General features: G+C 42.1%; 1 protein-coding gene across 2 annotated transcripts in view; it reads right to left on the bottom strand.

The window, feature by feature from the left end:
• BLOC1S4 (biogenesis of lysosomal organelles complex 1 subunit 4) overlaps positions 1 to 16,392 on the bottom strand; it is a 295,649-nt gene that overhangs the window by 166,836 nt on the left and 112,421 nt on the right. For both annotated transcript variants that reach the window (XM_069620571.1, XM_069620572.1), the window contains exon 2: positions 8,104 to 8,175. In XM_069620571.1, the coding sequence (XP_069476672.1) occupies positions 8,104 to 8,175 (72 nt within the window). The remainder of the gene's footprint in view (positions 1 to 8,103; positions 8,176 to 16,392) is intronic.

The following is a 16,392-nucleotide window of genomic DNA, read 5'->3' as shown; positions in this document are numbered from 1 at the left end:
TGGATCACATTTCGGAGAAAGCAGAAAAACATGATATTCAAATGGACTTGGTAGTAAAATGTACATCAGATCTAGAGTATACTTACTCGTTACTTGGACCGCGCGGCCGAACTTTCTGCAAAGTTCATGCCTAAGCACCATCATAATCCTCAACACGGACCTTGTGAGGCAGGCTGCCCTGGAGTCATGCAGCCCTGTAATGCAAAGCGGTGGTGTCTCTTATTCAGCACCAACTCACGGTACACGTTACTTGCATACTACTTAGCTTGGCAGCATTAACTATAGGCACTATGGCAGCCTCGTCTACAAGCACCACTGGCCACGATAATTACTCACACGAGTTCACCATGTGGAAACAACATAGTTTCGCACTATCCATGGCCTCGGGATTACCACAATCTAATAATGTCAAGCCCACCACCTTCCTATCCCAACTAAACCAAACATGCACCAAACCTGAAAAAATAACCTCACTGGCACCTACTAATGCCCAATTATTAACTCCTGACCAATGGATACAACTATATGCTACCAAATCCAGACCTAAACGACCATGCCCCACCACTACGAGAAAATCAAGACTAGGACAGATGCTCTACTGGCAACCACTCATCTACCAAAAGTCTTCACACAACTAGCATCCAAACCTCATCTACAGATCAGAAACTAGCTAACACAACTAATAAGCCACTAGACAAGATGGCTCACCTGAGCAAAAGTACTGTGGTAACAAAACTAGATGTTAAAGGCAAAACGTCCACTATCAAAGGTGGACTCATTAATGCTAGATAGCAGCCCATGCCTTAGACATTAATGACCTCATAACCACGTATGACTTAGACTTCCTAGTTGTTACTGAGACCTGGCACCAGACCACATCTGGCCCTCTGCTCTCACTGGCCATTCCAGACAATTACACCATTATAAAGGCAGGACAGAACAGCCTCGAAAGGCGGAGGCGTACCCTTCATCGCAAAAACGTCACTAGGTCTCAGGCCCACCCCCACCCGAACCTTCCTCTCTAGTGAACTCTTATCAATTAAACTACCGATGTTGCCCACGCAAACTATAAACGTACACCTTATGTATAGACCACCGGGCCCTCTATGCTCCTTTGAGGAAGATATTACTCTACTCCTCACAACCAACGCCAAGCCAAGTTCACAAATCATTCTCATGGCGACTTCAACTTAGGACTACATGACCCTAAAGACACCAATGCATCGACCATCGCTAATAGTATTTCAGAACTAGGTTTATCACAATCTGTCTCCCAACCTAACCATAACAAAGGCAGACTACTAGACTGGATCACTGACATCAACTGTGACGTTCATATCCTATCTAACCAGCCTTGTACCTGGTCCAACCATCATATTATTCTATTTAAAGTACAGGACGACAAGCACTCTAACCTAGACACACTGTTGGCTCCTCCTAGACTCTACAGAACTATGTGCAACATAACAGTGCATAACTACTCCAACCCCTTACTAACTGTTCTACCACTAGTGATGGCCCAACTTTTCTAGATGACCTCTACAATGCCACAATACTCAATGCGATCAACGTAATCGCACCTCACAAAATGCGAAAAGCGAAACCTCGCTCGCACCTCAACACTTGGTTTACCCCGCACCTGAGAACCCTTCGAAAGAAAAAAAGAGCCGCTGAAACCCTTTGGAAAACCTCCCCTCCACAACGAACAAAGATAACTTCATAACAGATTCATCCACCTACAAAAAATGTATCTTCCAAGCAAAATGCGAATCTTACAATGACCGCGTCACTAAAGCTAAATCCAACACAAAAGAACTATTTAGTATCCTCAAAGAGCTAGAATCACCCACCGTACCACCTGTCTCATGCACAAAAGATAGCTCTTGGTGCACCAATATTCAGAAAGCTTCCTCTGACAAAATAGAGCGTCTTCAAACTAAAATAGAGATTAAAAAAATAGCCTGCCAACAACATACCCCAACATGCAACTCAATTACCCCTTGCCCCCTGACCATCATGACCTGTTCAAATCCCCCCCCCCACCCCACCATCAAGGATGTCAAAAACATAATTACGAGCCTGAAACCATCTAGATGCCTGGGCGATGTATGCCTAGCTGCAATCATCAAAGAGACTGCTAAGGATCTTGCTCCCTTTATTACGTCACTAATAAATGCTTCTTTTGCTACCAATACAGTACCTACTAACCTGAAAGACGCATTGGGTTCTGCCTCTATTAAAGAAACCTGCCTTAGAGCCAAATACCCCAAAAAACTATAGACCAATTACTACAGTACCCTTCCTTTTAAAAATTCTGGACATGGCGGCCTATTTACAGATCCAGCAGCACTTGGAAAATAAAAACTTACAAGGGCTCCATCAATCAGGCAACCAACCTAGACATGGGACGGAAACAGCCCTGATAGATCTAGTAACTCAAATGGACTTCATAAAAGACAAAGGTAACTTAGCACCCCTTCTGTTACTAGACCTATCAGCGGCCTTTGACTTAGTGGACCATAAAACACTCTGCAACCACCTCTCATATGCAGCCCATTTCTCAGACGATGCCACTTCGTGGATCCAGTCCTTCCTCAACAATAGAACCACTAGAGTGTTTGCTCCCACTGCATCGACCATCCCTGCTCCAGTCACCTGTGGGGTCCCCCAGGGCTCTTACGGATCTCCTACACTAATTACGCGGATACACCCAAATCCTGATCCCTATCACTGGTGACTATAACAGACTCTAAACATCTAAATGACATTTACTTAATTATCCAAGCTTGGATGGCCAATCACAGGCTCTGTCTTACTGACGATAAGACAGAGTTGCTTCTGGTAGGAACCCAAGCCAGACTCAACAGACTGGACAAACAATTCAATACATTCAATATTGATGGCAACAATATCAAGGTTTCCAAAGATGTAAAAACCTTAGGTATCTACATTTACTCTTCACTCACACTGTCTAGGCAAATTAATGCAACTGCCTCCACCATTGCTTATACCTGTAAGATTATTAATGCCTGCAGGCCCTTTCTGACAACAGACAATTGCATTACTCTAGCCAGTGTCTTCGTGCTATCTAAACTCGACTACTGTAACGCCTTGTACCTAGGTACCAACCAACACAATTTAAAAAAAGTTACAAATCTTCCTAAATAACGCCCTCAGATCAGCCACCAATTTCCAGAGATCACACCACATCTCAGAACTGAGACGTAGTGTACACTGGTAATCGATTAACCAAAGAATTAGACTTAAAACTGTACCTGTGCAACAAAATCAAACGCTACTCCTCGGATCGACCAACTAGATCCCCTCGAAATAACTGCATCATCATACCCAGGTTAAAATTCCAAAAGGCTGGAGGCAGCAGTTTCCCGGTCCTAGCAGCCAAAACTTGGAACTCATTACCTATGACTCTCAGAGCTGAGCCTTCTTTCTACAAATTCAGGAACAGTGTAAAAACCTGGCTCATTCTGAATGAATGTTTACAACCAGCTAACTGTGCTCATGTAAATATATATACGTATGCACGTAACTGTAAATATTGTAAATACCTATGTATTTATGTAACTGTAAATACTTATGCTTGTAACGTCAGGAAATGTGCCCAGATGCCTCAGGGCTTGGCGCAGTATATAAATAAATACAAACAAACAAAAATGTAGGCCGTGCACCAGAGTTTTCTCAGCAGCAGCAGTTCCCCACCTCGGTTGGCATGACCTTGCAACGATTGCAGGTACACCAGGTTGAAACGTCTCACATGCGATTCGGCTGCGGCTCATGCTCGGGTGATTGATCTTGCAAACTATTGTCTGATTCCCCATCGTTTCGGGAGCCTTCTCTTTCCATCAGTTCCTCCTCGAATACTCAGACTCGTACTGATAGGGCTGTATTGTTGACATTGTAAGACAAAGATTTAACCAAAATGCAAGTAACAAGTGAAATCGGTTCTGCTACCGTAGGTATCAGTTTGCAGGGGATTCGTACTAGTAAAATAGCTCAACCTTGCAGAAACAAGCCACGGGGGATCTTAACTAAATACAGTGAAACTGTTGACTAAGAAACTAGAGTGTTGCCTGATCCGAAAGGGTCCATTTATACTTCTTGAGGAAAGTGGCGGCCATTTCCATGGAGACACGTTGCGGACAGACAACGTTGAAACGAGATGTGCATTGGCGTTGTTCAAAGGGCCGAACGAGTCTAGTGATTTCGGGGGCGGGTGTTTTGATTTAGTGCTGCGAAGGCATTTGAACTTAGGGCGATCGATCCACGGATAAGATTAGCACAAGATGTCCGCGCCCAACACGTGTTCACATGTGTAAAAGTTAGGAAAACTAAGGTAAGATGCGTAGGAAGTAAAAAATGTACTATCGATCACCGTATGCTTATAAAGACTTGCCCAAACGATCGGGACAATTACATTTTGAGCGCACAATTCCTTTAAAGCTAGCAAGCTAGTTTTTATGGTCATTTGTGACTGCAGGGTTCCAATACTGAAACAGTGTTTATAAAGTCTAGTATGCTTATTCTGGTACAATACTTTAAAGTTTGTGTTGCACCCATTGGTAAAAAAATCTATATAAATGCAAACTCCACCAACAGAGGAAGCAAAGGCACCTCCAGATGCAGCAATCATAAGCGCTCAGTGTGAGAACTGTCCAGGCAAGCATCCTCAGACTTGGTACTTCCAATTAATGCCAAAATCATGGAGTCACAATGAAGTAACCGTGACACAGAAAAGGAAGTTCCTCTCAACACACTAAATCTGCTATGTGCCGATTGTCTTACATGTAACGAGACTTACATAGTAAGAGTGAAACAATTACTTCTGCTACAGGGATAAAGGAAGATTGTAAGATAAAAGGTGTCTGGATTGCAATTTAAATTACTCTGAGATGATGAAATTAATATTGGAGTGAACTTTGAAAAGGAGGACCAGTTTTGTAATGAATATAGTCTTTTGCCCGGAGTAAGCATACTAATGCATACAGCCTATAAAGGATTTCTTGCAAAAGTATTGTGGTGCTGAGCACCAGGACACCCAGCTCCAAGCAATGCACTGGGACCCCACCCTGTATAGAGCCTGTGGTCAGGGAGGGGAAATGTGGGCACTAGGGATCCCTTATGAGGTGTAAATCAAACACGGGGAAGGTAGATCACCCCATAAGGTTGCTTTGCCAGCTGTGACCAGAATCAATTGACCAGCCAGACCATACTTGGGTCTTAGACAGGAATTTATTAGGGGTGCATGTACGAACGATACAAACAAAAATTAGTGTCTTTACCAAACAAAACATTCAGAATGAATATTCGTCGGGTCTGGGTAGGGCCTTGCTAATTTAACAAAGGGAACAGTCCATCTGGGAAACTAAAGTGCTGAACCCAAAATAAGCCCCGAAAAGGTTCCCTTAAAGCATCGGGATGGTTTCCAGAGCCCTGGCCTTGCAGATTTTTACAGATTCTCAAACACTTCTATCAGTCTCAGCCTCAGCCTCAGGTTTTAATGTTTGATGCAACCTTCTTAAAAGGTGAGCAGGTAGGTCTGTCCCCAGCGTGTTGGTTTAGTTGGGTCCCCTTGAGGAGGGAGAAATAGAGCCAGATGCTTTTGCAACAAAGAAGCGTCCAGTTCCCCCCCACCAAGCATCTCTGTTTCTTGGGGCCTCTCGTTCCCTGGAATACAGCAGAGCCAGAAAGGAGGGTTGTTTTGCCTCCCTACAGGCTGAGCCACTCAGACCTGCTTATCCCTCTAAGGGTCCTGGCCCCATGATTTGCCTTTAACCTTGCATATGCTCCCTGCCATATGCTGGTTCCTCATCTAGCCGTCCCAACACCTACATTTGGCCAATGTTGTCCTTCTCCACCTACCTTCAGATACTCTTCATGAAGCTTCTTGGTCGTCAACCTCCTCAGAACTACCACTATCCACTTCTTGATGCTCGCCAACCTCCTTTCCTTTATTGTAACAAATCTTCTTAGCAACAAAAATCTCTTTACTATTTATTTCCCATCTCTTAATCTCTTCTTCAGCCTCCATGGACTTGGGCCTTTCTTGGCATAGCCTCACGCAGCCCCCTAGTCCCCCTTCCAGCCTCCTGGGTTTTTACTCAACCCCAGCTTTCCCTTGTTACACCCAGCGTCCTTTTCTACGTACTCTCTGTATTAGCCCATTTCTGCCAAACTTCTCTCTTCAACTCCAGCTCCTTCTCATACTTGTATTTTCTTTCTCTTAACACCAACACCGCCAAACTGGGCTTGTGGGCTTTTGTAGCTCTTTGCTCCCCTCCTACAGAAAGGGCTTTAAAGAATGTTCTGCACCTGTGTCCTGGGATTGGCTATCCCAATTTAATTAACCTGAGTTTACTGAGATTAAGGGGCCACCAGACAAAGCCGTTATTTGGTCTGTCTGCCATCTTCAATTGCATTTCCCCTTTCCTGTTACTATAGAGCAGTGCTTGGAAAGCAAACGGCTCCCCTAATTCACCAATTTGTGAAAGGAATGATGGTCTTCAGTAAAATTGCAACTTTGTATCACAGGGGAGTGAAAACTCTGCCAGTAGATAATGGATTGGTGGAAATGCTGCCAGGTAAACAAGGAATATTGTATCATGCGCATGAATTCAAGGCTCAGAATTTCTCTGGGCCCAGAGATTTCTACCACAGAAACTTTGACAACAGAAATAGTGTGGGTTTTAAAATGATCACGTTCACAAACTTGAATGTTCTTATTTTCCTCGCTGGAATTGGAGTCTGCATAGTGGGACCTTGTAGGCTTCAACTGGGCGGGAGGAGAGAGGAGCATAAAGATTTTGCCTAGTAATTAGAGAGGATGACTAAGGGATTCTTCCTCTATTATCTTCTAGCATGGCCGTGTACACAGCCCTTGGGTCACCCCACAAGAGGTCCTCAGAGCGAGGAAGGAGATTGCATACTAGGTACCTTTGGGTAACTAAAAAGCCTGCATTACATTTCCTCCGCGAGTAATCTGCTAAGGAGTTTTGCAAACCTCTTGCAAGCATTCCATAGCACTGGGTTCCTCTGCCCTTAAAACCGGTAGCCATTTTTTCACTCACTGCATCCTTGAAGTTGCAAGATATGCTATATGCGCAACACTAAAACAAGTGCATGAGTCAAATGAGTGGCCTCTTGATTAAAGTATATCTAGAACAGGCTGAATAACAGTCTACAGGAGTGTACGTTCTGTGGTATATTGACAGATGGCAGAGGAAGGAGGTTTAATGAGGGCCGATCACTGAATACATTCCCAAGAGTGTGACACTACAATCAGCAAATGTCTACAATAGGAGGCAATAGTGTATATTTTGACTGTTACGGCCGAAATGTACCAAGATGCATCAATTTAACCATTCCTTAACTTTGGCGGGACCCTTTAAAAACTGCCACGTTAAAGGGACTTTACATTATATCATCATGCTTTGATCCATTATGCATGCCAGTTCATTCCCTCTCCTTAGTATAATGTTCCTACTCTTTTCACTAGCAAGGAACAGACCTTGGAAACGAAGGTAGTCACCGTCACAGAACCACGCTCTATCACACTCATTAGCAACTCACTTGAGAGCAGCCTTAAGATTTAGAACTGTGCTCAACGGTAGCCTTGATGGTGGGGAGAGAGGGAATGCAGGGAGAGGAAGGTAGAGCAGGTCTACCTCGTGGTACAATAAATATTTCCTATACTCATGGAAATTGCCCGTTGGGTGCCTTTGCTTCAGTTACCAGAGCCTACACAGCTCCTTACTATAACATGTGTACCTCGTATAGTTGCAGCATCAGGATTAATGCAAGGCATCATGTTGTGGAATGTTTAAAAGACACTCATATCAACTAATGGCAAAAGGAAGACCAAAACATTTCTACGACAAGCATTTGAAACAAAAACAGCACATAATCTTCTACAGTATGAATAAAGTATCAGCAGGGTGTAAAAGGGAATTACAAAGAAATGTGTGTGATCTTCAACACAATTGTAGCGGATACGCGAATTTGGGGGCTTCACACATTTGTTTCAACACTGGAAAAATCACAAGAATAATCTGTGCAATCATATAATGATTAAAAAAAAGGAATAGATACCATATCAAGCATCCCCACAAATTCATCAACTCTGGTCAACAAATCTTCTAAACTCTTCTCCATTGTTGGCATCTGAAAATGTACAATTAAAAGTCAAATTAAAACAAAAAATGAAAAAAGCAGTTTAAATGTAAAGAAATACTACACACTTGAGATGACCATCATACAGCATTTCTTTTTTTTTATTTAAAGCTAAGCACCAAGACGGGCTGCCATATGCAAGCTGAGATAATCATAATTATATTTATAAAAATATCAAAGAAACGAATCAATAGTCCAACAAAATAGAAAAAGTCAAATACATTTGACACATAAAACCCGATATGTAATGTAAAAATATTTAGAAAAGGCAAAGCAAAAACGTAATAACTCTGTTAGTTACATAAATCTCTATTAATCTTCAAGCTACAGTAATGCTTTCGCTTTTCAGTAAATGCATGGCACTTGCTATGAAGCCCACATAACCTCTTGCATGTCGATCATCACTAGCTATTGCAATGTGGATCTGCATTGCCTTATCACCGACATATGTAAAATGTCCAATAACTTTCTGTGTTCAATATCCCGATACCCAAAACAAAAGAGCAAAAAATGAACTAGTGAGTCTCTTTCATCTGGGCAAAAGGGGCAATGGCGAAAAAAGCCAAGTCCTTGCTCCTTCCAAGGACCGGTTATTGACTTGGAGGAGATTAAATCTAGCTCCCCTGATAAAAAAAAAAAGCGTCGTTTGAAATTCGTTCACCCTAATAAATAAGGTTGCAATTCTTGTCAAACATAAAAACATGAAATCGCAACCACGTTTTACGTGGTATACCCAAAGATTTGCACATCAGAGGATTCAAGTACTGCCGTTGCAGTCATCTCCTCTGTAGTGGACCAAAATGTAAGCCAAACTTTGCTTTTTCATTCCATAGCAGAAATCCTGACCCACTCAGGGCTATGCACATCCTATGAGTTACCAGAGCCAGATTCTATGCACAAGCCCACAGAACAAATAGCACAAACATTACACCTGTCCCCTTCAGATTGCACAAAGCCATCACAGACATGTTATGTTAAGTTAAAGGTACTTATATAGCGCAGCGTCACCAAGGGAATTGGTCCCCAGGCGCTCTGGCGGATCTGTAAACAAGAAGGAGGAGCAGATAGGGTTAGTCGGGAGGAGGAGAGTGGGAGAGGGTGTGCTGTTGGCAGCTTCAGCTCGGTATACACCGAGTGCTGGGCTTTGGTACAAGTATCGGATCGGGTGAGGCCTTGTGTGCTGTAGGTGCTTTCTATGTGTTGATGCAGCGTGGTAAAGTGCGTGCGGATTGCTGGGAGAGAGATGGTTGTGTGAGTTTTGTGTGGGTTAAGTATGCAGAAAATTGAGGGTTGGGTTAGTGGGGTCTGTATCCTGGTTCAGGCAATTCTGGTTCCGTTTGAGCTGAATCCCTGTGGCTGGGGTTGTTGGTTCCTTATGGGCTGTCACGCTGTGTTGGTGCTGCGCGTATCCAGCTGTGTCATAGGGAGTATTGCATGGGGTGGTAGGTGTGTCTGAACCATTTCTTCGGGTGTGGTACTGGGTTGGTACTATCTATTCTCTTGTTATCTAGTGTGACACTGGTCAATGGAAGCTTTGAATGGTTCAGAGTCAGAATGCTGTTGATGAGACATCCTAGTGCGTCCGTCTATGTCAGCCTATCATGACTATCTTTCAGTTAGTTCTTTGTTTTCGTGGGCTGACTTCCTTAGGGCTATTGATTAGTTGTAGTTTGTGTGTGATGGTGCATTGTGCTTCGCGCTGTATCTTGATGAGCGTTGTGTAAAGTGGGTGCTTATTCTGTTTCTCACCCTCTGGCTAAGGGTAAAGGGGATCCTTTCCCCTAGCTGTATGCAGTGATTAGGTCTTTTGGGAATGGCTATAGTTTAGGGTAAGGGTCCTATTGACGGGTTGACCTGATGTTTCTCTCTTCGTCTTGCTAAGTATTACGTCATGAATAAAAATTACCTCGGACTACATAATTGATGCTGCGTTATTTTCAAGTTTTTGCTTGAGCCATTTCTAACATAATCCCCAGAAATATTGTATTGAAAATGATGGATGTTTAATGCATTGCTGCATACATTAAATCATAGCCATCAGAAAATGCCTTCCTTGGTGCAGGATGACTGTTGTTCACAACCAACATCTACACATTTATGTTAGAAATTAAAATTATTTAAATGAGATCATTATTAATTTACAATGACGAAGGGCAAAGAAACAAAGAAACAAACAGCACGAACACTTAGACGATGACCACTGCTAAATGTTGGTAGGATATGTAGAAAATGTGCTCTCAATTTTAAAACCGATTACTTTACCTGCATTTACGGGAGGGTTAGCAGGAAAACTTCTGTTAATAAGGGCAGTTGTTACTCTGTTCTGCTACATAGCAGGATTCTTGGCATATGCATGTCTGCGCTGCACCAAAGTCAAGCCGTCTCCTCACGTCCACCTTGGTTGCCAGGGTGTGCTGCCTGGCATACTTCTGAAGAACGTCTATAAATTTGGCCAATCAAAAGTAAATCTGCTTTCATAGCATTTACCAAGCTAACAGGTTATCGGACAAGCAATAATATTGAACACAAACCCAATTCTTCTTGGCCAATTCACATGGTCACCCCATTTTCTAAAACGATTTTAAAAGCTCCCACTTTCAACAAACATTTTTATGACACTCAAAGTAACACCAGATCGGCTGTGAAGAACATGTTTAATATTTGTGATCTTATTGAAACCCTTGACTTAGGCCTTAGGTTTAAATGGAGTCCTGGAAACAAGAGGACTATAAACCCAGTCCTATCTAATCTTATGTCAAACTATTTTAGAATCGGAACTACAAAAATATTTTATAAAAGAAGAAAATGTTTTTTTAAAAAGGGGACCAATACATAGCAAGGTCTGATTCTGACAGCTATCCTTCCCATCAACTGTGGGTCTGGAAGGTCTTCTAATAAAGTGTGTTTTTACTACTCAGAATTCGAACAGTTCTTGCTCATAATCAGTTTGTCAGGCCTCAATCAGATTGCAACATTGGTGAATAACTTGCCTTCCTCGATTATTCAGAAACTTTAATGAATTGGCAAAAACTCAACCTTCTTGACCATCAACTCATCAATTTTCCTGTTAAAGTGTGCTGTCTCCCAGGGCTGCAACTTATCCCCATGCCCTTGTAATATTTACATTAAACACCAAAGAGACATTAGCAAACTTTTCTCTAACTCTTTCCAATTATACACAGATAATTTTCTTCTACTAGGGAAACTGGAAACCATAATAGAACTTAACTCATCCAGAGAATCCAGGTTTGCACCAGAGATAAAAAGAAATCTGTTGTAATTCCTCGATAACCCTATTTGGGATCCCAGTCCTGGCAACTCTACGTTTCAAATGCACACAACTCATGGGTACAAGTACAACACCCATCCCTTCGGACCAGGTAAAGAATGCAGGTATCATTTACAACACTAAACTCACTACAAACACAAATATTATTACTAGCCCAAAAAAACAAAAGAAAAAAAAACTAAACAATTGCACTTCTAGCACCACATCCTTGGGAGAATTGTCTCCTACTTTGAAAGGGCGCAGAACATTGAGAGAACCAGATATCTTGTCCTCTCTCACCTAGTCTATTGTAATAGTCATCTAGGACTAAAAAAAACAAACAAAAACAAAAGAAACCAACTTTAATTTATCGAAGGTGATGTTGCTAGACTTGCGTTGGGACTAAAAGCCTGGGACTGTTTCCCACCAGGACTGAAAAACCTCAATTAGCTACCAATGCAAATTATTATTCTTTTATTTGTATATAGTAATTCAACTTTTACAAACATACACTTTATCAAGATAAAATTCCAATACTTAACACAATTTAAAATCTAAATAATTAATCTCAAAATACGGGTATGCATAAATACAGCACATTAGCAGTTACTATTAATCACAATTATCAAAGTTCATTCATATCAATATATTTATAAAATTATAAATACTAAAACTAAGAATCATCTTACATAATAATAATAAAACCCCACATACTGACTCCCAGTACCATCCTCAGACAACCCAGGTCATATACTAAATAATTTAACTTATACCATCAGGCATATGGCATTCAGATTGTACACTAGGCAAGATTTTTATAATCATTTTCCACAACCGGAAGATGTAGCTTACCATTTGTTGTATTCAGACAGTACGTCCAAAAGGAGTCTAACTTAATAGACGCAATGTCATGTACATAACACCCAAGGTTCACAATTAAAGGCAACATTAACCCTGCAAATTCGGTGAGCAAATATCTGGCAGATTCAAACATATTGTTTTTATTACAAACCCGACATATACGCTCCTTCCGGTCTATATTATATATTGGCCCAAGATTCAACAGAGTTGGTAACTGGTTTGTCCTAAGTTCTAGCAGGAACATTCTTAGGGTCGGGCTTGGGCAGCACCTGATGTACCTTTGCGCCTTGAGATACATATGCATAACATTAGATACTTTAGAAAGGGACTGCAGCGTGTACAGATGGGCATTACACTGCGTCCAGTCCCATAAACATAACGTCTTTTTAAATATTCGCTTTAAAGTTTCAGAGCAAGTCCCACGTTTGAAGTCCGGTCTCCATGCAATGTTCTCTAGGCAGCCCTCAACCCATACATCAAACTCCCTATTAACATTTTTCTGTGTACTATCCAGACCAAGTAATTCACATTGAGGCATAGTGTTCTTTTTAATATATAGTACTCCCTGCCTCAAGATAGCCAGATCCTTTAATGAGACCAGTCCCAACTCGAGTCGAAGATATTCAATTGGCATAGACCTTGGTAAGCAGAGTGTAATTTTCCAGAAATGGCCTTCAATTCTATCAAGCCACGCCATATCTAAATTAGAGAGGGCATCTAATCCATACAGCAACATAGGGCTAAAACATTGTTTATACAGCATAATAATACTCTCAAGTGAGTATCCTGCTGTCTGATTAGAGAATTTCCAGATTAAGCTTACTAGTTGCTTTGCTTTTAGTCTCAGTTTCTTTGATATACTTATAGTTTCTCTAGGGACTCATCCCAAGCCCCAAATAGGGGCATTTATCCACCCTCTCGATAACTCCGAGACTAGTAGCAAACACCGGGCATGTTACTTGTTTCGATCCAACAATCATTATCTTTGTTTTCTCAAGATTTATAATCAAGTCATTGGCTTTCGTGTATTCCACCAGTTTTTCAAACATAATTTTAATTCCACTATAAGTGTAATTAAACATCACAAGATCATCAGCATATAACATGCAAGGAATCGGACGGGCATCTATTCTGGGAAAACAACCCAAGTATTGTGTAAATATCACTGGGAGATCCACTGTGTAAATGCAAAAAAGCACGGGCCCAATAGTGCATCCCTGCTTAACCCCGGCACTAGTAAATACAGGCACAGACAATCCCCTGTGTCATCCATCCGTACCGATGTCTCATGGTGTAACCCTTTTAACACATTAAGTAGCCATTCAGGGCATCCCCAGTACTTCATCTTTGCCCACAGTTTATGCCTGTAGACCCCATGAAAAGCTGCCTTAAAATCCATGAATAGAGAATATAGGGGACTTCCCCGCCCCCCCGTCCCACCCTAACCGAGGGTTCCCTGTACCATAATATTGTGGACTGTACTGCAGCCTGATCTGAACCCAGTTTGTGCGAAGCTCAATATCCCTGAGTTATTCACCCAGTTCTATAGAGCTTCCAGGCAAATGACTCAAAGATTTTCCCTGTAGTGTCTAACAGGTTTAGGAGCCTATAGTTCGCTGGCAGGTAACAATCTCTCTTTTTATAGACTGGCACTAATAGTGCCTGTCGCCAAGATCTGGGAATACTCTGTGCATGGCAGACTTTTTCATACAAGATATTTAAAAATGTTGCCCAAAAAGTCGGGTTCATCTGCAGGACCACATTAGCAAGTCCATTTGGTCCAGGTGCCCTAAATTTATTCAAACACAATCTTTTTCTCAAGTATATCCTCGATGTTGAAATGCCACCCATGCATACAAAAATCAGGGGTAGAGGTGGGATTACCCACTCTATTAACCTGGGATATATATTCAACCCATTCACTTTCCTGTATCGGATTCAATATCTTTGCCTTGTTATCGATCTTAGCCTTATTAAGTTGCCTCCAGACATCCTTATAGTTTCTCTTACTCAGGACTCCAATCATCTTTTGCCAGCCCTGGTTTTTTATAGAAAATTTCAAATGCTTACACTGTTTAACTTAACCTTCCTAGTTTCTCTAGAAAGATTTAAGAGATTGACCCTTCTCATATCCCTACGCATAAAGCGCTTAGCGTCCCGGACTATGGGGTCGTAAGCATTGTTTTTTTTTTCCAAACAGACTGCATGAGGCCTGGCATTAAATTTTCCCGTGGAAGAGGCTAACTGCATTAGTGAAACTTCCATTTCATCTCCACTTAACCCCCTCAACCGCTGAATATTATTGGTATCAAGTGAGGCAAACTTATCCGAAATCTTACCCAAATTTCTTTCGCTCCACCGGATATTAGTACCAGTGTGGTTAGCCCAAACCCCATAACACCATGGCTGGGTAATATGTTCACACACAGATTCCCCTACTTCCAGAATCGGACCCAAGGATCGATGATCGCTAAACCCCAGATCCTTAACTGAAAGTTCTCTAGTTGCAGACTGGCAGTTATTATTGCCAAATATATAATCTAGAGTAGCAAGAGATTTGGGGCCCTTCCAGGTGTATTGACCAGGTATATCCCCCCTGTGTCCGTCCGTTCAGCATATCGATGTCTCATTGCTTAAGGAACCCAATCAGAAGCCTGCCTCTAAGATTATAATCAGTCTGCAACATCACACTTCTAGGGTTAACAGAATATGTCGCACCCAGCGAATGGTACACGCAGCGTGCGTTGAAGTCCCCACTGAGCAACACTAGCCCATCATCCCTGTTCTTACTCAGAATCATTGCCAGACATTCCTCTAGCTTACATAAAAATCCATTAATATATTTTAGCTTTGGTGGTAGATGCACATTAATTATCAACAGGATATTATTATCTATGCTATTGTTACTCCTTACTTCAACACCAAGGGCATACCCATCATCTACAGTGCGCCGGACTTCACAAGAGGCCAACCGCTGGCTAACACCCACGACAAGCCCACCGTAGGGTCTCCTCTTATCCCCTTTCTTAGCAAATACCGGTTACAGATGATAGCCCTCGAAATATACTGGGCTATCCAACCAAGACTCTTGTATCAAATATATCTTGGCCAATAACTTCATTCATAGCTCCCCCTGTATCCAGGAGGTGTTTATGCCTATGCGAGTTCCAACTGGATAAACCAATAGATCAGGACTTCTCATGTATAGAAAATGAATGAGGTATATTATAACCCCTTGGTCCGAAAGTATACACTTCAGTATCGTTAATTACAGCATTCAACATCGTTCCCTGTTCCCCACAATGTATTTCTGAGGAACGTCTAGTCCCTACAATGTTAAATATTCTTTGGCTACCCGGCTTCCCTTCAGCAGAGCGAATCTCAGCTTCCCCACATACAACCAAACGCAAGCCAAGCTCTTCCAGGGCATCTACATTAGCACATATGAGAGCTGCTACCAAAGGGCTAACCACCCGTAGCAACACCCAATTTGTAGGGCTATCCCATTTAGGTAGTACCATTTCAATAATGTCTACAGATCTTATAGTGCACACTCATGGTACATTAGCCCAAAGACTGAGCAAGGTAGTTCTGTTCAAAAAGGGGCTTGCCGCAGAGGTATTCTTTTCTACCAGTTTAATCATAGTACCTGGTCGAAGAAATCCTTCCCCCTTACTCCCCTTATTCCCACTCACAATAGTAGGGTTAATCGGGAACCTCCCCAGCTTTAGGGAAATTAAATTCAAATGGGGTAGCAGATTAAACCGAGGGACCTTGCATGAACTTCACCCGGGGCAGTTGTCTATCTTTTAAATTGTCCCCTAGTTTATGACCCCCCCCGTCCCCTGCTCTTGCATGGGGCACAGGGGCTGTTTCACCGAAACAGATCTTGAAGTTGTTAATCCAACTCCCATCACTTTTCCGTTGTCATCATGTGGCCCTTCCACAGGACGTGCGAGTGTCCATCTGTCAATAGGTCCTTGCAAGATCACACATCTTTCAATCCCATCGTAAGTGGTATGGGTAACCCTTTTTGTTGTCACAGAGCCAGAGACCTCCTTAAGTCTTCTGGTGGGCCC

Source organism: Ambystoma mexicanum, chromosome 5q, assembly GCF_040938575.1.
Source record: "Ambystoma mexicanum isolate Mex_15411 chromosome 5q, UKY_AmexF1_1, whole genome shotgun sequence".
NCBI classification, from domain to species: Eukaryota; Metazoa; Chordata; class Amphibia; order Caudata; family Ambystomatidae; genus Ambystoma; species Ambystoma mexicanum.
The sequence above is the reverse complement of the archived record's forward strand: the minus strand, read 5'-3'. Positions and strand labels throughout refer to the sequence as shown.